General features: G+C 38.2%; 1 protein-coding gene across 1 annotated transcript in view; it reads right to left on the bottom strand.

Annotated features, from left to right (window-relative positions):
* Window positions 1-22,946, bottom strand: part of DAAM1 (dishevelled associated activator of morphogenesis 1) — a 223,604-nt gene that overhangs the window by 78,129 nt on the left and 122,529 nt on the right. Inside the window, 1 exon segment of the mRNA XM_043982739.1 lies at window positions 1,375-1,446. Coding sequence (XP_043838674.1) covers window positions 1,375-1,446 — 72 coding nt within the window.

Genomic DNA, 22,946 nt, shown 5'->3' with positions numbered 1-22,946 from the left:
TAGAAAAGAAATTTTTCCTGTCTGATGTTAAACAACGTTGTCTTAATAAGAAAGATATTTTAAGTCTTCTAAATTCTAGCAAAAATGTGAATGGTTCACCTATCACGAACCTATCATAGTCTGTTTTAAACTTTTGGGGACAGCTAGGTGGCACAGTAGAAAAAGCACCAGCCCTGGGTTCAGGAAGACCCGAGTTCAAATCCAGCCTCAGATACCTGACACCTACTAGCTGTGTGACCCTGGGCAAGTCACTTAACCCTCATTACCCCACCCCCACCCCCACCCCCAAAAAGCAAGGGGTCTGTTTTAAACTTTTGCAACATCAGCAAAATATTGAGCTTTCTAAAGGAAAGATTTGGTGAGCATAATGTTCAGAGCTTTAAACAAGGGAGTTATGTTTTTAAAAATGAGTTCAAAATTACATTTTAATGATAGAGAACATTTTTTCTCTATAGAGGATTTCAAATATGCAGGGCAAAAATGGGGAAAGCAGCTTTTATATAAGCTGTTATAGAAGGATGTGCTATGAACTACAAATTGTCTGATAGGTAGCCACTGAAAAGTTGGGGTGGGCTGGGAAGGTGAAAGATTATATTCTATAATCAGCACCCCCAAAATTTATTATTGGTACTTTCATTAGAGCTATTAAACATGAAAAGTTTGGCTGGTTCAATTCTCTTGGATGTTTTATATTTATTTATAATATGCCTGTTCAGCTACTGTAAACCCAGAATGGAGATCTAAAAGCTCAAAATAGATATTTTGGGGAATCCATATTCCAAGAGGATTCCCAAAGACATCTCAAAGCTTTTCAGCTGACTTTTAATTTTGTCAGTCATCCTGATATTTCCTCTCATTTTATACTCCTGGAAGAATACATTGGCATTCTTGAAAGAAGAATCTGCTTGCTTCTTTAGAGAGTAGAAAGATAAAAAGATCAGCAATCTACGAATGGATGAGACCTTGGAACTCACTCCAAGTAATAAAGGAAATATGAAGCACTAATAGAAGAATTCACCTTAACTATATTAAAATTGTGTTAATTTCCCAGGTGTCACCATGTATCCAGATGACTAGTCACAGGGATGGAAGCTAAAGATGAATGCAAACCAGATATCAGGAGATTAAATTTCCTGTTATAATATTTAGCTCCTATTTTATTGCATGCTTTTACTTAGAACATATTGGAGAAATTATTTTACTAAGACTTTTTTAAAAGAGTATCTTAACATAGGTTGTAGAAAGGTAATGGGATTTGGAATGTCCTACCCAATGAAAATCTTCATATATGATTCTAGGCTATTTACTGTGCAAATGGGCTTTGTACCAGATTTGCTTTCCCCCACTGTGTCATAATACATAAAATGTACCTACAGCAGCCATAGAGTTTAGCTGATCAATATAGAACTCGGGCCAACTTGTAGCTCCCTTGTTTTCTTCCTGATCCTAAAAGGGGAAAAAAAGATAGTAAAAATTAGATAACAGGAGAATAATAATTTCTAACAAATGTTTATATGTACATAATGTACATAATTCCAGTGCAATGCTATGATGGCATTCTTCGCCTCCCCCCCAAAACAACCATTCCAGTAATTTGTAATAAAGCATATTTAGCGAGCCACTGAATCAATCCTCCAACATGCCCACCTGACCAGGAAGATGTTCCTGATGCTGTCCCCTCAGAAAAGTCTAAAGGTTTGAATTACATAGCCCCTCAAAGACATTTCCTGGTTCAAATAGTACAATGAAATACTACAAATACATTTTAGATGGTAAATCAATTGTTGTCATTGTCCTTTGTTCTTGAAGAGAACCCAAATGACCTCACTATGTTGGTCCCACTGTGTCTGACTGTGGCTGATCAAACCAATGTCAGCTTGGAAGGCTCTACCACAGGTCAGGCACAAATAATCCATATGAACATTCAGAGCAGAGATGTCTCTAAATTTGCTCATCTCCTGTTTCTTTTGAGCTATTGCACAGTAAAGTCCTATCTCCAAAGATGCTATTCAAATGACAGTCCCCTGATGGCAATGAGTTTTACTGAATGGTTCTGAACTGTACTGAGTACAGCATAGTAGGATGAATAAAAACAAGTAAAACTATGAAGAGAAAACTCGTCCTAAACTACACTTCAAGTTTCTCCATCATCATGATCACAATCTACATTTAAATAGTACTCCAGTGGTTTTCAAAGCACTTACTTATGCTTTTTAGTTAGTCCTCATAATTCCATAATGTAGAAAGGACAGGTATTGTCACCATTTTACAAACAAGAAAACTGAGACAGAGAAATTAAGTGATAAACTCAAGGTCACCTGGATTAAAAGTGGCAGAGTTGGGAATAGAGTATCCAGCGATCCACAGTGGTATCAGGGACTCAGGTTAGCCTCAGGCCATCTCTAGTTTGTCAGCCTCTGGGAAGGGAGACTGAAACCAATTGGGGTTTATGTCAGGATCAGGATTGGGCAGCTCAATGAGGGCCTAGGCTTCAGCCTTCTATCTCCAGGTCTGCTATGTGTTCCACTTTAGTCAATCTCGCACTATTCCTGCCCCACCCCCACTCCCCAACCCTTTAGTATGATGTAGGGAGCTCAGTAGTTTTCATTCGAGGGATGGCTAATTCCCAATATTTCTTCTTTGCCACATTTTTATCTATTGAAGGAGATTTAGACACCTCCAAATGAGTCTTTTTTTAACTGTCCCCTGCAGTCTGTGTAACCAATATAAGAATGCTTTTTGTTGCAAGAACCTAAGTAGATAATACCCTCAGTAATGAAAAATTAGGACTAGGTCTTGAATGGGGGTTAGGGGTGAGTGAGAAAGGTATTAAATGTATTCATCTATGGTTTCAAATATTCCAACAAACATTTATATTATAGATGCATAAGATACACAAGAGCTATATTAGTAAAATTATCCTTCATATTAGAAAATAATGCTATTTGGGGGGATTCCCAAGCAATAGTGCAAGTGTAACTAAATCAGATATATGACTGGAAATCTTTTCCAGGCTCAAGAGTACCATATAAATTACCTTATGCTTGGATTCCTTTAGGTTTTTGTCTTATTTTTCTCTTTTTATGTATTATTAGTTTTAGCTTTTTAAAAAAATTTGTGTTCCAAATTTTCTCCCCTCTTCTAGCTCCTCCCCTGTCTCTGTATTAAGCTGGTTAGTAAGTTTCCATGGACTTTATTTAGAAGGTAGGTACTAGATGATTGAACAAACACTAAAAAAAAAATGACTTTGATGTTGGACTCCATCACACTTCAGAGTAGCAGTGGATAAAATTTTTACATAAGTAAACAAAATGGCTGGATTTTTGGCCTAGATACCAGCCCCACCCTCTTTGTATTTTTTTCCTCTTTCCCCAAAGGATTGCTAGCTACACCTCAACATTACTAGAGTATTTAAGAAGCCCAAATCCACGGTTGTTCAATGGAATTTAGAGATATAAAAGGATAAAATGGTGCTGAGCTGAGGCAAATTTCCAAAAGTCAACCAAAATCATGTGCATATCAGAGATCCTGTGAAGGCCTGCCCAAGTTAAGCTCTACTAGTCACTGTTACAGAAAAGAGGTTCTAAACCAGATAAGCAAGATTAGTATCTATACTGAAAGATTCCTTTACATGTTGTAAGCATGCAATAATCTAAACAGATTATCAAAAGTAAACTAGATACTGTAGTCAAAATAGAAAAGAGGGGAGGGAGGGAACCCTCTGTAGCTAAATTTCAGGTTGTCATACACAATAAAGGAATTCAGATGGAAACCTTAATACGTCTTTCTCAATAATTTGCTTTATTGTATGTATTGTATGTGTCACATACAAATTCTTCATGAATCCATACTGTCTAAACTTTTCTTGAATGGCAAAGAATCTAATGACTAATGCCCTCTTAGAAATGATCAAAGTTCTATCCCTTATCAGTTTGATTCCCCCCACCCCCACCCCTTCTATCTTCCAAATCATCAACCCTTTCCAAACATCCATTCCTTTAATCTCTTACAACCAAAGTGAGTGACTAAAGGAAGGGGAATAAAAGGACCATGTTCTGCCACTTAAATATGCAAATATTCTGTGACTGAGTCCATATATATATTCTCTATTCCTTGATTCAGGGAAAAGGGATCTACCCTTTAAGTTAAGTTTAGAGGTCAGCTCTCTGAAGAAGCATATTTATACTTAACTAGAGAAAACATATAGTTGGTATGGGCTGCCCTAGGGCTTAGATGATCAGATAGCCTATTTTTATAGGGTCATGCTGTTCTCTTTTACTTTTGCTTAATGAATGGAAAAGTCCTAGCATTTTAGCAATATCTCTTTTAGAAAAAAGTTTTATTGATATCTTTTCTTTTTTACATCAAAGTGATTTTGGAATATACCCTTTCCATTCCTCCTCTACACAGTGAACCTTCCTTGGTATCTAACAGGAAAGTAGTTGAATAAATGTAATACATTGATTCCATAGGACAATACAGTTTCCCACCTTTCTAAGGAAATGAAGGAAGTATCTTTGTGTCTCCTGCTGAGAAAAGCTAAGTCATTATAATTGAACAGTTTCCTTTTATTGCTCTCCATTTATTTTACTTAATAAGTCCTCTACTGGTCCTGCTAACTTTATTCTCCATAAATGCATACAAGTCTTTTCATGTTTCTCTAAATTTTTCATATTGAAAAGCAGGATGATTTCAGAAAAAATCTGGAAAGACTTATATGAACTGATGCAAAGTCAATTGAGCAAAATCAAGAGAATATTGTACACAGTAATAGCAATGTTGAACTTTGATCAACTGTGAATGACTGGGTTATTCTCAGCAATACAAAGATCTAAGACAATTCCAAAGGGCTCATGATGAAAAATGATATTCATACCCAGAGAAAGAATTGATGGAGTCTAAATACAGATTGAAACATACTATTTTCCACTTTATTTTTGTGGGTTTTTTCTTTTTGGTCTGTGTCTTCTTTCACATAACCAAAATGGAAATTTATTTTGCATTATTGCACATGTATAACCTATTTCAAATGGCTTACTGGCTCAGGAAGGAAGCGGGTGCGGGGGAGAGGAAGAGAATTTGGAATTCAAAACTTTTAAAAAAATGTTAAAAATTGTCTTTACATGTAAGTGGGGAAAAATGAAATATTATTTAAAATGAAAGAATGGGGGGCAGCTAGGTGGCGCAGTGGATAAAGCACCAGCCCTGGATTCAGGAGGACCTGAGTTCAAATCTGGCCTCAGACACTTACGAGCTGTGTGACCCTGGGCAAATCACTCAATCCCAATTGCCTCACCCCCCCAAAAAATAAATAAATTTATGAAAAATAAACAAATAAAATGAATGAATGGATGAGATGGATGAAGTTCTCATATCAAGCATTGTCTGATGGCACAGTAAAATTCCATCATATTCATCTACTACATATTTTTAAGCTATTCTCTAACCAATGGACACACTTGTTTAGAAGGCAGCTAGATGGTGCTCTATGTATAATAACACTGGGCCTAGAATCAGGGAGATTCAAGTTCAAATTTGTCCTTAGACACTTATAGCTTTGTGACCATGGGCAAGGCACTTTGCCTCTGCTCACCTCAGTTTGATTGTAAGGAACATAGATATCATGGAAAGTCACATTGGACCAATATGGCTGACATATTACCTAATTGGTAAGTGCTAAAACCAAACTCTTAAAAAAAAAAAAGATTACCAAGATATGAGAACTTTTCCATTTATTGGAGTTGTGGTGAGTATTAAATGAGATAATATTTGTAAAGTGCTTAGCATAATTCCTAGCACATAGTAGGCATTATATAAATTCTTGTTCCCCTGTTCCCAAGGTCTCTTTTACCACAGTTCTTTTTATGTAAGTATATAAATGTCTATATGTACATAGGCACTAATTCCAAACTTTTTTCCAGAATGTTTAGACTAATTCACAGTTCTTTCAAGGGAGTGCCTATCTTTCCATGGATCCTCCACCATTGACTGTATCCATCTTTTTGTCATTTTTGCCAATTTGCTGAATGGTAGGTGAACCTTCAGCTGTTTTAATTTGCACTTCTATCAATAATGTGGAATAATTTTGTATATGGTAAATATTTTGTAATTCTCTTCAAAATTATTTGTTCATATCCTTTGACTAATATGATGTGTCTCTTTTAGCCAATGTACAAATTGCATTATTCTACTTAGAAATACAAGGTTGGTGGCAATACAGCAGCACTAGCATACATTGAGTGGTATTCACATCTATGTATTAACTGAGCCCTTTGTTCTCCATCACATGGTTGATAGATCTAATTCTCTTAAGTGCAGCTCAGTAACTGTTCTTATAGATTTTAAGAGAGTTCTTGGGGCAGCTAGGTGGTACAGTGGATAGAGCACTGGCCCTGGATTCAGAAGGACCTGAGTTCAAATCTGATCTCAGACACTTGACACTTACTAGCTGCGTGACCCTGGGCAAGTAACTTAACCCCAACTGCCTCACCAAAAAAAAAAAAAAGAAAAGAAAAAGAAAAAAAGAAAAAGAGAGTTCTTCATAGCACTGAGAGTTTAAGTGACTTGCCCAGAGTCAACCAGCATAGACTGGTTTTGCCTATTTTCCTTTGCTATAGGAAAAGCGTTTAGTGATTGATTGTAAGGAGCATAGATATCATGGAAAGTCACATTGGACCAATATGGCTCACATATTTAGCATTATAGTTGCTCAAGCTAGCATAGTCACATCCCTAAAAGGCTTCTTATATGACAGAGTATGCGAGAATACAAAACGCAATATTTCACACAGAGCCAATATGAACAAGAAGGCCTTGAGTCCAGACCTTCCTGGTCCCATAGTTGGTTTTCTATCCACTATTTCATACTGCCTCTTGTTTAGTATATGTTTTTTTGTTTTGTTTTGTTTTTGCGGGGCAGTGAGGGTTAAGTGACTTGCCCAGGGTCACACAGCTAGTGTCAAGTGTCTGAGCCAGATTTGAACTCAGGTCCTCCTGAGTCCAGGGCCAGTGCTCTATCCACTGCGCCACCTAGCTGCCTCTTGTTTAGTATATGTAATAGTTATGTATTACATATTATAATTAATGTATGTAATAGTTATATATTATATAACATGCTATACAAAATAGAATATATGCAATGTTATAGTATATGTAAATTGAATTCCATACATGATTTATCTTAGAAATAACAATACACTTGCCCCTTTTCCATTGTGTGACCCAGTGAACAAACTTTAAAACCAAAAGTCTTTCTAGGACTCTTCCTATGTACTGTTAAGAATTCCACTGACCACTTACTTGTATCAACTGACCTAGAATGAAGAAAAGAAGAAAGAAATACTAGGAGAATCTACATAGGACACTCCAAAAGTCCACTGCAGTTTTAAGACTTTTACAATGGCTACTTTCCTGCAAATGAAAACATTAAGATGCAGTTGAACTCAATAAAAGGCAATGAAGGCAGTATGTTCCCCAATAATGGATGATGAAACACAATTCTCTCTTTTCAAAAAATAGGTGGGAATCGAGGAAATAGGTGCTGACTATTACATGTGTTGTCATATATGATGTGTGTTGATTTGGTTTTACTTAACTATTTTTCTTTGCTACGTACGAGAAAGGATCTGGAGGGTTTGGGGGGTGGGGTTTGGGTTCCAGAAAAAGTTCTACTGGACCTAACATAACTTACAGAGTTAGCATTTTGCTGGCTCAGTCAAACAAGCATAACCAAATACCCAGCAAGCACAAGGTACAGAAGTGTGCAACAATATAAAAGAAATTACTTCATCATACAGCATCATGTTTTGACAAATCTTTGACATGCTTGCAATTTTTAGCCTAGCTAGTTAGTTAATTAACACATTTTTACATATCTATAAACTCTTAACACCATGTGGAAATCCAATCAATGGTGTCAATGACCTTTGCTGCCTCACATCTTGTTCCCAGATTTGCTGCTACCAGACCAGTTTGTCAGAATTCTAAAAAGCAGGTTTTGATATAACCTGCTCTTGGGAAAGCAATCAAAGTGTGTTTATGATTTGCAATATAATGCTTAATGTGAGACTATAAAGGAGACCTCTGCTAGAAATCAGTATTTACAATGTGGAGAGAATCAAGGGAAGTGATAGGCAGATTCTGGGATTTCAGTCAGGAAAATATTCTTAAGATAGTTAGGAAATATGCTAATGAGAACAGCATTCATTAACTTCTAGAAGAAAGTTATTCTGCTTTTTTTCTCACTCAAAGAAAGAGCTAACAGCCATATGTGATCTTAGAATTATGTCAAAATCATAGATTGAAGAAGTTGACAATTGTTCAGTATTGAGTCAAGAGACTTGCAAAGAATATCTAAGATTGCCAAATCAGTATGAGGTCCTTCAATACACGTTGTACTGTAATCTACTTCATGAAATAAAAGTTTCTGGAAGGAGCATATTTTTGGAGTAAGTCAATTTGAAAGTGCTAATGTTACTCTAGTCCCTTAACTAAACTCTAAACTCTCCTGAGCTCAATTGAACACAAGCAGGTTCCCTTCCCATTAGATGTCACTCCCAAACTTACAGACATTGACTCATGCTTATATATACATGGTCATAATTCAGACACCTTTGATATATTCACAGCTGAATGTTTCCAGAACCATGGGTCCCTTACATCTTCATATGTAAAGTGCCTGTTGATCAAAAGGATGATCTGTTTCAAAGTTCAAAGAGTTTCATAACACAATGTCCCTCAACCCAAAGTTATGGATTTGGACCAGCAAGGAATCCACTCAAGTTCATAAGGGTAGAAGACAAATCTTTCTGGCCAGTGCTAGCTCCTGATTTGGAAGGGTAATAGGCTGGCTCTGGAGTGAGAAGTGGCTCTTAAGTCAGCTGTGGGCAGCCCAGGTAGACTCCACCCCAAACCTATTGTTTAAGGTCTTCCCCTGGATTTGAGATATGGACAGGATACTTACTGCCTACAAAAGATACTGTCTTAAGTGTTTTTGCTACAGTATGGTGGTGCCACTACCCTCATGGCCCACAACACATCAAGGCAAAGCAGACCCAAGGAATTCCAAATGGTTTATCTCACTTAGATCTGCTGTCAGCTGAACATGGCTTAATTGTTTTCCAGCTTCAGTTATATTAATGAGACCACCCAAAGGCTAATTGTAACTTTACCACCTTTCTACCATAAAGGGAAAGCAAGACCTATTGAGAAGGGAAGGAAAGAAGTGGTGTGTTATTTTACCCACAGGAGCAGAAATATATTAAAATACCCTCAGAGAAATGATATCCATAAATCTAATGGATCCTCACTTCTTTTACAAAGTTAATTTCTTATTTATCCTATCTATGGCTTGTTTGTACATTGGTTTGCATGTTGCTTCCCTCATTAGATTGTGAGCTCCTTATGGGCAGGGACTGTCTTGCCTCTTTTTCCTATCCTGAGTGCTATGTTTCTGACACAGAGTAGGCATTTAATAAATGTTTATTCACTGGATGATTACAAGACTACAGGACAACCTGCACAAAAAGTGTCAGGTTTAAAGTATCTTCAGTGCGAAGATGACAGTGAATTAACTCAGGAACATGAGGCTCCTAGAACTTCTTCAGTTGCCTTTGTATTTAGGAGTGGGAGACAGAGAAAAGACCTGGACATGGCACCAGGACAAGGTGGATTTCAATCTGACACCCACTACCTGTGTGGAGTATTTAACTTTTCATTTTCTCATTCGTAAAATTGGGATAATAATAGCCATGAGTGCTTACCCTACAAGGTTGTTGCAAGGCTCAAAGAAGAACATGTAAAGAAAGCACTTTTCAGGGCAGCTAGGTGGCAAAGTGGATAAGGCACAGGCCCTGAATTCAGGAGGATCTGAGTTCAAATCCAGCCTCAGACACTTGACACTAGCTGTGTGACCCTGGGCAAGTCACTTAGCCCTCACTGCCCCACAAAAAAAAAAAAAAGCACTTTTCAAACCTTAAACGCCAATGATTACTATGCACAAAACCTGAAGGAGAAAGAGAATTTCACAATTTCATAAGAATATACTGATCGGGAGAAAAAAAAAAAGTGGGGAGAGAAAAATGCTAGTTGAAGAGAAACTGATCAACCTGAAATGATTAGTCACACAAACATGGCTTATTTGTGCAGACGCAACATTTTGTACTTTACACCTGCAATTTAGTCATAAATGGGAAGTGGTGAATGATCCAGAGGAGTTTCCTGTGTTTTGGTGATTGCAGGATATTCATGTATTCATCAGTCAAGGGTCTGCTAAAGATGGAAACATGATTTGCTTGAGTTGGCATAGAAGTTAGAGGGCCATGAGTTTCAAAGGAGTGCTATAGGGTGTTACAGAATGAATCACAGTTGTCCTTTGTCCTCAGAATAAATAAATGATAAGTGGCCTTATCATTATGCCCATGTTCTTATACTCAGTAATTTTAGTAGTTTTTTTTCTTCTTATGGGTACATAAGCAGAATATCTTTCCATTTTCCAAAATCCATCTTTGGTGCCCTAAAATCATTAGTACATTATCTTTCTTCCATGAAGCTATTCACAAGACCCTCAATAAAGCAAGCCAGGTGGTGCAGTGTGGGTAGTGTGCTGCACCTGGACTCAGGGAGTCCTGAATTCAAAGAAAGCCTTAGACACTTCCTATCTGTGTGACCACAAGCAAGTCACTTAACCTTTGCCTTTCTTGGTTTCTTCTTCTATAAAATGAGGGTAATAATGACGCCTACCTGCCAGAGCTATTCTGAGGATAAAAAAAAGAGATAATATTTGCAAATAATATTGCAAACTTTAAAGTGCTATACAAATGCTAGCTATAATTATTATATCATATGCACCTTGGGCATCAGAAATGGTGGTTACCATGACTGATCAGAAAACAATAATTATTTGCAGGAAAAGGATCAAAAGTTTTCAACTTTTCCTTTTCTAAAAAAACACTTTATGGGAGAAATGTACATGTAAAAATGTCAAGTTTCAGGATTTAGAGCAAATCCATCAATTGTTCTGGGATTTAGGTCTGAATTTTCTGTCTAAGAATCAGCAGGGGTTACTAATTGAGATAATACATTTTTTTCTTTGATTTTTGTGCTTAGGTCAACATAATTCCGCACCGTAGGAAGACATACAAATCTTAGAATAGGGGCATGTCATTTAAGAGGTTAAATGAAAACCCTGGAGATAATTTGGATCCTATTGGATTAAGATATAGTATTTAGGGGCAGCTAGGTGGCGCAGTGGATAGAGCACTGGCCCTGGAGTCAGGAGGCCCTGAGTTTAAATCCAACCTCAGACACTTAACACTTACTAGCTGTGTGACCCTGGGCAAGTCACTTAACCCCAACTGCCTCACTAAAAAAAAAAAAAAGATATATGTTCTCTTTCAATCTTCACAACAACCCTGTGAAATAAGTGTTATTACGAACCCCATTTTCCAAATGAGGAAACTGAGGCAGAAAGAACTTAAGTGGCTTGCCCAGGATCACACAGCTACTAAGTTTCTGAGGCATCATTCAAACTCGGGTCTTCCTGATTCCATGTCCATAGCTTTCTATCCACTGTGCCAATGAGCTGCCTCATTTTTATCAATATTATTTATGTGATGTTGGATTTCCTGAGAGTTACTAACATTAATACTTCCTTCACATTCTCATCTACCCTCTGAGCATGTGGTTTCATGCTTTCTTAATAGCTGGAACTAAATCACATGCCATTTTAAACTTGTAATGCTTAAAGCTGATAGAGTAGAATGCTATTTTCAGGGATGTATGATGCTGCCAAATTAAGGGTGGCATTCCTCAGTAGGTTTTTGGTATCTGGTGGCTTCCTTTTGGACTCAGGTCTTTTCCTTTAAGTTTACTGGTATTCCTAGTATTGAAATGAACACAATGATTTAGGGAAACCAGATACTGCTCAACTAATGGCAATATGGTGGGTGAATAATACCTAAAGGTAGGATCCCAGCAGGTTCTGAAACAAGGCCTTGTGTCTTCTTTATGAACTTCCCTATAATCTAATGTGTCTTGCTGGCATTTGTCATCACTGGAAATACCAAAGTGTCCCTCAGTACATTCTCTAAAACTGTTACCTAGGCCAAATTTACTGAAGGAAAATATGATAGGGTACAATGCTGCAGTTAAAAATAGATGGAGGTAAGGGTGAAATACAGGAACTTGTGCATGGTCTACACTAAACCGAGATGATTTCAGGAGATGATTCTCTCTGCTGTGTACTCTCAAGAGGTTTGCAGTATATGCTTCAGGGAGGGGGACAATGTTGATATAACAGCACCTGAGACAAAAAGAAAGCTCCAGAATTTTTTCCAGGTTCTCTAGTTTTTTTAGTAGTTTATTTTTCTGCCACCAAGTATATAGAAGAGACAACATCTCCAACATTACCAGTTAACCAGTGAAAGATAGCCAGGTGGCCTAGAGGATACAGGTGCTGGAGTCAGAAAAACCTCATTTTAAATGGGGCCTCAGACACTTACTAGCAAAGTGACCCCTGGGCAAATCTCTGTTGGTCTTAGTTCCATTATCTATAAAGTTTCGAATAGTACTTGGTACCTACATCTGAGGGTTGTTCTGAGGATCAAATGGGACAATATTTATAAAGTGTATTGCAAACTTTATAGGACAATATAATTGTTAGCTATTATTAACAACAATAAGACAAATAAGAATAGAAAACCTGTTTAAAGTTACCCTGCAGGTCAGTCTGAAGGATTCTGGGGTCCATTATTCTTCAGAAATTAAGATGCATGCATGCTGGTCCAGTAGACAAACATTTATTGAGCCCAAATCTTTTTACATGTCTATTACCATGGAAGAGACCAAAGTATAACCCTCAGGCAGCTTAGAAACTTAAGTTTCACTACCAGAGAAACAAGTAAAAAATATGAAATAGCAATGAGGTATAGAAGAAAGAATGCCAGATTTGAAGTCAGAAGACCTGAGGTTGAATCTTGGTTCTGTTACTAACACGGTGACCTTGGGAAAGTAACTTCATGGGTCCTCAGCTCCCTTCTCTTCAAGATGAAAGGGTCTGAAGAAAAGCAATAATAGAAATTATTTAGCTCTAAGGCCTAGGGCCTAGTATATACAAGTGATCAGAGAAGGGAGAAAATGCTTATTACACCAGGACCAAGTGATGGGCATGTTTTAAGCCTCAAACACTGGGTACTTGTTTTTATAGCACTGGCCTTTGAAATAAAGTTATAGAATCATGAGTTGCCAAATTGAGTTCTTTCTACTCATGAAGAGGAGAGAAAGAAATGAACTGAAAGCTGAAATAAGGTTTTAATATGCTCTTGTAGAAGGTTTGCAGGCTATACTGGAACATTCATCAGGTCTGAGATCAGAACAATCACACAGTTTGTGCCAAAACAGATGATAAATGGTATTACATAGCTGCACAAACCAGTCTTCTTTATCATGAACTTCACCAAAGCAGGAAATGAGATATTTTTGCTCATTTGGAAAGGATGGATATTGGGTGCTGATTTAAACCAAAAATAATTTTAGATTTAACCTCTTAATACAATCACTAGCTGCATTTTAAAACTACTCATTAGCTCTTTTGCTCCAAAGCCTAATGACAATTTAAAAAAACTGATCTGAAAAATGTTCTTTTAATTTTCTTGTTGTTCTCTCCATCCCATTCTCTCTTCCTCCATGTCCCCCAATTAGGGAAGGACTTTTCTTCTACTTAAAAAGTTAGGACTACTCCAATTAACCTGTCATGTATATGATAAGCAAAAATCCCTATATGTTGGTCAGTAGATATCCACATTCTCTGACATGAAGATAAAAATAAATCATATGTATATGTAATGTGTATTTTTATTTGCATGCATCCTATCACTCTATACTACTTTATAGTCTTTTTAACTCTCTGAGAGTAGGGACATAATTCTTTTTTCTACCTCACCCAGAGCTTATCCCAGCATGCTGGCCCTTAATAAATATATACTGAATTCATGAATAAAAAAAGGCTATAAAGACTTTCTATTGACAAGAATATGATTTTACTTGGAGGAGGAGGTAGGGGTGGGAAGATGGAAATGAGATCGAGTCCAGAGGAGATGCTACTACTTCCCTTGGTAGCCTATTTCTATACTCAAGGGTGAGGAAATTCTTCTTAAAAATCCTTGTTCTGTAATTTAAGACAGACTCCTCTTATTCTATAAGTAAAGCTGGAGAACAGCTGGTTACTATTATCAATCAATACCTGCTTATATACTTCAAAACTTATTAAGTCAATGACCTCTTAACCTTCTTTCCCCAAAGAGGAACAGTTCCCATTCAGCTGGCCTTTCCTCATAGTTTTCATCTTTCAAATGCCATTAATCCTATTTACAGCTTGCCCAACAGCTACATGTTACATGTGAGAACCATAGTCAAGACCAGGCATGGAGACAGTATCACTGATTCTGAGCAGGGAGACAACTCAGAAATCATCTTATTCAACCTCTTCATTTACAAATGAGGAAACTGAGGCCCAGAGACACACCATAGTACTTAAGGACTGTCTCCTCTTACTGCTTCCTTCTCTGAGTTTGGAGGCCAACATCTGGTCTCCAAGGTAAACAGAAAATGAGCAGGAAGGAGTCAAGAGGCACTGCAGAAACTGAAGCAGTCTACTAGTCTTATACTTCTTGGTTCTTGAAGACAGGAAACCTGAAAGATTCTTTTGCCTGGGTTTACCTCTAACTCACTGTGTAACATTGGACAAATAATTTTATAACTCTGGGACTTCATTTTATCATCTGTAAAATGAAAGGTGACTTCTTCAGGGTCCTTCCAGCCCTAAAATTCTATGATTCTAATTTAGAAAATTCTAGTTATCTTGTGAAAGGTGTAAAATAAAAAGGAGAGGTTAGGTGGTGCAATGGATAGAATGCCAAGCCTGAAGTCAGAAAGACTCCTTTTCCTGAGTTCAAATCTGACCTTAGACACTTATTAGTAGTGTGACCCTGTGCAAGTCACTTCATCCTGTTTGCCTCGGTTCCTCACCTAAAAATGAGCTGGAGAAAGAAATGGCAAGCCACTCCAGTATCTTTGCCAAGAAGACCCCAAATGGGGTCACAAAGAGTTGGACACAACTGGAAAAACAACTGAACAACACATCAAAGTGTCATGTAGGGGCAGCTAGATGGCGAAGTGGATAGAGCACCGGCCCTGGAGTCAGGAATACCTGAGTTCAAATCTGGCCTCAGGTACTTAACACTTACTAGCTGTGTGACCCTGGGCAAGTCACTTAACCCCAATTGCCTCACTAAAACAAACAAACAAAAAAAAAAGTGTCATGTACCCCAGAGAACTTCTGGGGTGTTATGGGCCCATAACATTAGAGAAGCAAAAATCTTATTTCTCAGCACTACTGCTCCTAATACCAATTCATTTCCTTATTATAATGCTGCTCACAGATCCAAGTTAAGCTTCCTTGGCTAAGTTTTTAAAATCTCTGCAACAGTACTAGTCTGGTCCAGGTACTTAGTAGATGATAAACTTTTATCTTTCAAAGATTTCCTTTCCTACACTGAGCCAGCCATCAATCCTCTCCAAAAGTCTTCCTACAAGCAGTCACCTACTTGGATATTGGAAACAACTGCAATATAGGATTTTATGTCTCCTCTCCCATTCCTACTATCCAGTTGGTCCATTTGGCAGGGGTGTGAAAAAGAGAATTGGTTCTTTTGTTTTTAATTCAAAGGCTTTCACCTATATTCCTTCAAATCCATGATTCTGACAAAATTACCCCCCTTGGTCCCTTTCACACAGGAGTGCCTCTTGACTCCCAGTAGAAAGAACACCATCCTGATGGCTGTTTGGGACAGTCTTAATCTCTCTTCATATGTGACAGAGAAGCTTCCTTTTTAGAAAGGGATCCAATGCGGGGAGAGGGAGGGGAGGCAGAATAAAATCCAATAAAACCCAACAAAACAGGAGGCAGCAGAATGAAAACTGAATGAACTTTTCTTTAGTCTCTCTGGCTACCTCCCACTCCCACTGCTGGCAGTAACAGCCCAATGCAAAAGCCCAGCAAATAAAAATGCCCTTAAACTGCAAGCACTTCAGGACAATCAGGACAGCTAATCTGTGGAAATGGCTGAAAAGGATTCCTGAAAATGGTTTCATTTAGCTGAGACCAAACATGGACTTGGCAGCACAGATGGCAAAAAAAAACAAAACAAAAAAAACCAGTTTTTGAAAGCAACCTCAAACAGAGTCAAATGTAACGTGAAGAGTCACTTAACAGTTACAGAGGTAGGTGGGTGGGCCAGTGGATGGAGTGCTGGCTGGGCCTGGAGTCAAGGAAGACTCCTCAAAATTGATCTCAGGGGGCAGCTAGGTGGCGCAGTGGATAGAGCACTGGCCCTGGAGTCAGGAGTACTTGAGTTCAAATCCGATCTCAGACACTTGACACTTACTACCTGTGTGACCCTGGGCAAGTCACTTAACCCCAATTGCCTCACCGGAAAAAAACATTTTTTTTGATCTCAGCCTGTTACTAGCTAGTGACCCTGGGCAAATCATTTGACCTCTGTCTGCTTCAGTTTCCTCAGCTGTGTAAAATGGGAATAATGATAGCACCCCCTCCCTCACAGTGATGTTGTGAGGCTCAAATGAGACAGTATTTAAGATATTTAATAATACATTTGTGATAGGTTTAATGTATATATTACATATTAAATTTAATCATTAATTTAATATGTACTGTGTAATATATAATTAAATTTTTATGTTTATGACATCTTAAATTTCATATAGTATCTGACACATAGCAAGTGCTTAATAAATTCTTGTTCCCTCTCCTTCTCTTTCCATAGTTGTTAACCCATTTACCTTTACACTGTCTTCCATTCTCAAATCTCTTCCCACTTTGTATTATCTCGGTTTGTGCCTTACTAAACTCCAACCTTAAATTACTCCTGCCATCCACCCCCTCTGTTCCTATATGTTCCTCCTCTGTGCTGGGAGTCACACGATATGATTGTCTAGGTTTATGATAATTTTTTGTTAACTGATATCAACTGGGCCTTCATTGCCATAAAAGTAATCTTTTTATTCATCCCTAGTTGACTATCTATAGCACAGGTTTAAACCTAGGGTCTTTGAACTTGGGTGGGGTGTATTTTTGTGTAAATTGCTCATGTACACACACACACACACATATACACAAATATATACATACATATGTAAACTTACATATACAAACATACACACACACACATATATAGTTGCTCTAATACAAACATGTATATGTAATCCTATGTGTTTTATGAATTTAAAGAACTATTCTGAGAAGGGTTTCTTAGGCTTTACCAGACTGCCAAAGGAGTTCATGACAGAAGCCCCCACCATTAACAATCCCTGGTGAGTAGCATTTCCAGTAGTAGCTCTTCTACATCTCAAGTTTCCCCTTTCCTTCTCAGCAGAAGACCTCTCCTAATCCACACCTCTGCCCCTTGAACTCTCTCCTTCCTTAATCAAAACCTTGAAACCATCAACCCTTTTCTCAATCTTCAGCTGTTTCCCTTTGCTTTGCCAAAGGCAACCCGTCTAGGTGAAACTTTCATCCCAATTCCTCTTCTCCCTAATCTTCTTTCTTTATGTGAATGAAAATTTCCCCCAGACCTAAATTTCTTGTTTTGTTGTTGTTGTTGTTTTTTGTTTTTTGTTGGGTTTTTTTTGTGGGGCAATGAGGGTTAAGTGACTTGCTCAGGGTCACACAGCTAGTAAGTGCCAAGTGTCTGAGGCTGTATTTGAACTCAGGTCCTCCTGAATCCAGGGCCAGTGCTTTATCCACTGAACCACCTAACCGCCCCCTCAGTCCTAAGTTTCTTAGTGTTTTTAGACCTTACTTTAGTAGCTAATAATGTTTTGAGTGATAGACTATTGGAAAAGATGTAAAAGTAGGCTTTGGTCTACTTCTGTTCTATGTATGTAATTTACAAAGCCATTTTTTTAAAGCTTCATTATATTATATAGTATGCTTTAGTACCTTCATTAGATGATGATGAATTAAGTATAAGTTTAGTTTGCTTTAACTAGTGACAAGATGCATAATAGCTAATAATGTTAGAAACATACAAGTTACATCTTGTGGTTAAAAATGTGTAATCAAGGGGCAGCTAGGTGGCGCAGTGTTTAAAGTACTGGCCTTGGATTCCGGAGTACCTGAGTTCAAATCCAGCCTCAGACACTTGACACTTACTAGCTGTGTGACCCTGGGCAAGTCACTTAACCCCCAATGCCCTGCAAAAAACCCAAAAAAACCACCCTCAACAACAACAACAACAAAAATGTGTAATCAAATTAAAGGTCAATTTACTAAAAATAGATGAAATTTAATCAATCAGAATTGTTAAAGGTAATACAAAAGTATATGAAAAGTGGTTATTACAAATGATGGTGCCATGTATGCTATTAAGGGAGAAAAATCATGCTATTTCTTCATATTTGAGGCATATTGAGGCACACATATTGCAAATGTTTACCTCTTTTGCTTTAAAAACAAAAAGTATGACACTGTAAGAATATGTAAGCAGACAAATGATTATGCTGCCATTATAGCAAACACCGTACTTCTCGTACCTGTCTTTAGATGTCTACAAAAGGCCTAGGGTATAAATTCTTAGGGCTCCTGAGGATTAGGGTCTTTGGGTCCTAGACCTGAGACCAGCTTTATTGTGAGACAGGATCCCTCTCTCAATAAACGTATTTTCTTTGGCTTGGAGACTTAGAAATGTTTGCGACACCTATCTAGGTTCTGTCCAGCTGCCTACAAACCCAGCTAATAGGTGTCTAAAGCCAAATATGAACTCGGGTCTTCCTGACTCTTAAGTCCAACAGTCCATCCACTACACCACCCAGCTGCCTCAACAGTTGTTCAAACGGGGGGGGGGGGGGAGCGGGGACAGGGACAGGGGGACGGACAACTGAAGAAAGGCAAGCAACCTCTTAGAGTCCAAGTACAACTAGAACAGATGAATAAGTCTTGTGAGTACTGTTACATTTGAGTCATGACATTCCTAAGTTTGGAGTTTCTTTCAAGAGGTTACTGGTCAATTCTTTCTATTTTCCCTTTCCCCTGAGGTTCCAATATATCCAGGTAGTTTTTCTTTATTGTTGTTGTTTAGTCTTTTTTAATCATATCCGACTTCATGAACCCCAACAGGGCAGGGGGTTGCCATTTCCTTCTCCATCTCATTTTTATAGATGAGGAACCTGTGGCAAACAGTTAAGTGACTTGCCCAGAGTCACACAGCTAGCAAGTATCTGAGGCCACACTGTCTCAGGTCCTCAGCACTCCAGGGCCAGTGTTCTATTCACTGTGCCACATAGCTGCCCCAGGGTGTGTGTGTGTATGTGTGTGTGTGTGTGTGTGTGTGTGTGTGTGTGTGTGTATTAATCTTTAGACTTTGTGCTAATGTGTGGTTTTTGAGGTCTGTTTCCTCTATTCTATATTCTGAAAGAATCCACTCCTGCGTAAGGTTTTCTACCTTCTATTTCTAAGCTATTTATTCTCCTTTCATTTTTCCCCTCCCAAACTCTCCTTTTATTTATAATTTGATTTTTATCATCTTGCTTCACTTTTTCTATTTTAGTCCTTTTGGCTAAGCGCCTTGTTTTCCCTCCGAGGCTCTGCTTGTAGTTATTGAGCAGTTATTCTAGTTTCCTGAGTTTACTTCTTGGATTTTCTCTTAATCCACAGTACTTCATTGTGCCTGGTGGTTTTTCCAACCCCCACCCCCCACCCCCACCTTCTGTTTACTCCTATTTTCAGCCTCAGTTCTAGGTTTGGGATTTTGTGCTTGGGTCAGTTTCCTTAACATTCTTGCATGGGATAGTTTGGTTCTATCACCTCTAGAGTATAGAAGGTTCTGCCACTGCCAATTCATATGAGACAGTTGGGTCCCACCCTCTGTTTCAATGTCTGGCTTCTGTTATAGCGTGAAGTGGAACACTGCAGGTCTCTGTCCTCAGTGGGATTCTACTGTCATCTCTTTCCATGATCCCCAATCTGGAGTTGGTTCCATTCCCTGTTGAGGCCTTTACAGAGCTCGGTAGGATGCTGGCCTCAAGCATCCTCCATTATTCTTCTGGGACCCCGAACCTACCCCCAGAACTGGCTGCTGGGTGCCGAGTTTGCCCTGTTTCTTCCTGTGAATCTCTGAGCTCTAAGCAGCACAGAATTGTGCTTCATTTCCCTGTGCCGTCCTTTGCAGGGGGCTGGTTCTGTCCCTGCTTCAGTTTTAGCTGGTCAAAGTCAGGATCTAGCTTCAGGTGCCCCATTACTAGATCTCAGTGGCTTGTGATTCTCTGTTCAGAGCATGTATAATTGGTTTCAGGTCTATTTGTAGGAGTACATCCAGATTTCCCTGGCTCAGTTCCTAAACCTACCTTGGCCAACCCATTTACCTAATGGACCATACTGGCTTCTCTGGTGGCTCCTCTTTCTACTTTTGCCTGGTTTGTTTGCCTTCATGTGGCCTGACTCTTCTGCCCACCTCTGCTAGCTTTGGGATTTCTTTTTGTGCAGATCCAAACTGGACAGAGATGCTTACTTCTGATCTCTTGGTTTTTATTTATCATTGGTCTTTCCAGGGTCGACTTGAGGTATTTGCTGGGCTTTATATGGGACAGTTTCTCCACGACCCTTTGCATGGCCATCTTTTTTTTTTTTTTTTTTTGGCGGGGCAATGGGGGTTTAAGTGACTTGCCCAGGGTCACACAGCTAGTAATTGTCAAGTGTCTGAGGCCGGATTTGAACTCAGGTACTCCTGAATCCAGGGCCGGTGCTTATCCACTGTGCCACCTAGCCGCCCCCCTTGCATGGCCATCTTAACTAAAAATCACATTGATAATAAGCAAATAGAACTCAAGATACCTTTTGTTGTTAGGCAGTTCATTATTTTAAAAGCTTCAGTTTAAAATCCAAAAGATTGTTAACAGATGCATTTTCTGGCTTCGGGATGGGAAAAAAAGGTCCCTTAAACAAAAGAGTATGTTGTGATTGGAATTTTTTTTAAAAGAGAATTACCTTTCAAGATAAGAACCACAAATATTTCCTTTCCTTCGTGAAAACAACCACAGTCATATAGACAGAACATTTTCTGGACCTTTCCAGAAAGTTATAATGGCTGTTGTCCCATTCTCAAAGAGAATCAAAATGGCATCACTATGTTGTAGTTAACTTTCAAGAAAGTTATAATGTTGTTAGTGGAACTCCCTATGACAGATATCAGTCACTTATACCATTAACATTTACAAATTTGTTTGGCCTTCAAAGTAAAAAAAATTGCTCTCTGTTCTATCATTCTCTCACTCTCTCTCTCTCTCTCTCTCTCTCTCTCTCTGTTTCTGTTACTCAATAAGACAAAAGTTCAAGTCATTCTTTCATATCATTTTAGCCCTTAGAAATACTTCTCTCTGCTTTCATGTTTTCATTTATGAAGGAGACCTAGTTAGCTAACCCTCAGAGACAAAATTATGCTATCAATCAATTGGTCAAAAAACATTAAACAGCTACTCTACGCCACTGTATTAAGCACTGGGGATAGAAAATAAGGGAACAGATAGTCTCTGTTTACAAGCTAATGGGGGAGACAACAAGCAAACAAATACATACAAACAAGCTATGTAGAGGGAAAATAGGAAATCACTAAAAGAGAAAAGGCATTAGAATTAAGAGGAATTGGGAAAAAGCTTCCTGTACCAGATGAGATATGAACACAATATGGTTTTCTAGGAAAATATTCACAGATCAGATCACAAATTATTGTTAGAAAATGAGAGAAACAGTTAAAAAAGAAGGGGGGCTGGCCAGTCTAGAGTTCTCAGCTTTACTTATCCATGTAATTTCTGTTCTTTTTTTTTTTTTGCCTTAGAATTTTTGCCTATCACCAACACATATTGTATGTTTTCATTGGCTTTAGCTAGGAACTTACTTCACATGTTCAGTATGTGTGAGAATTTCCATAATTCTCCAGTTCTTAATCTTAAAAGATTGAGAAATTTGTGATTTTATAAGTTTACCCACAATATGAAATGTTTACCTAACTCAACTTGCTTGTGATGAGTTTGGTTTGAAGGGTCTCTAAATTCATTATTTTCCAAATAAGAGGTTTTCTTTTTAGTATATGAGTAATCTAAGACTTGAAACTATTCCTGATCTTAGAACACAGTCTGGATTGGGCAAATAAATATCACAAGCTCAACGAGGAGCTGTAATCAAACATTATTTGTCCTGGTTTGCTTCAATTTTATCAGATTTCCTACTTAAATATCATAAGGCATATTTTAATTGTGTTAATCTGAATGTTTTTAACCCCGAATATCCTTTTCATCAGTCAGCTATCATCCATTTTTAAGTGAGGCAGATCCATGAGCCCCATGTAACTCCCCAAAGGACTTAAGTGACCTCTTTTTTTGTCTTCCAAGTCACATATCAAATCCAAGCTGATGGAATAAGGAGTCACTGGATAGTAGGAGTCTCTGCATTCCAAGATATCTAGTGAAAACTGGCCTGTTACCAGTAAGACTTACTCATTTATCAAGAGATGGAACTCTAGAGCTAGTGTCCACATCCATTCTTTTTTCTAAAAAGCATCCCTCATCACCAACACGTGAGATGGAATACTACAATAGGAAACTGTAAACTGGGGAGTTGAAAAATGGGCAGCAGCTGTTGATCTGAGGTCATTATCCTCCAGAGGCTGCTTTTTCCTCATGTGAAGGTCAGTAGTTTCCATGATTAACTTTCAATTATTGTCACGGGTGTAATAAAAAAACGAAGGAAGAAGGAAACTTTCCCCTCTCTCGGTAACCTGTTCCCATTTTCTGCCCTTTCGTATTCCCTTGCCAATTATTGACCTCAAACTTCATTCTATATTGCCTTAAGTGTAAGAAAAAAACACCCATAGTGGAGTG

This window comes from Dromiciops gliroides, chromosome 2 (genome assembly GCF_019393635.1).
Source record: "Dromiciops gliroides isolate mDroGli1 chromosome 2, mDroGli1.pri, whole genome shotgun sequence".
Taxonomy (NCBI): domain Eukaryota; kingdom Metazoa; phylum Chordata; class Mammalia; order Microbiotheria; family Microbiotheriidae; genus Dromiciops; species Dromiciops gliroides.
Note: the sequence above shows the minus strand (reverse complement) of the source record. Positions and strands in the feature narration are given on the sequence as shown.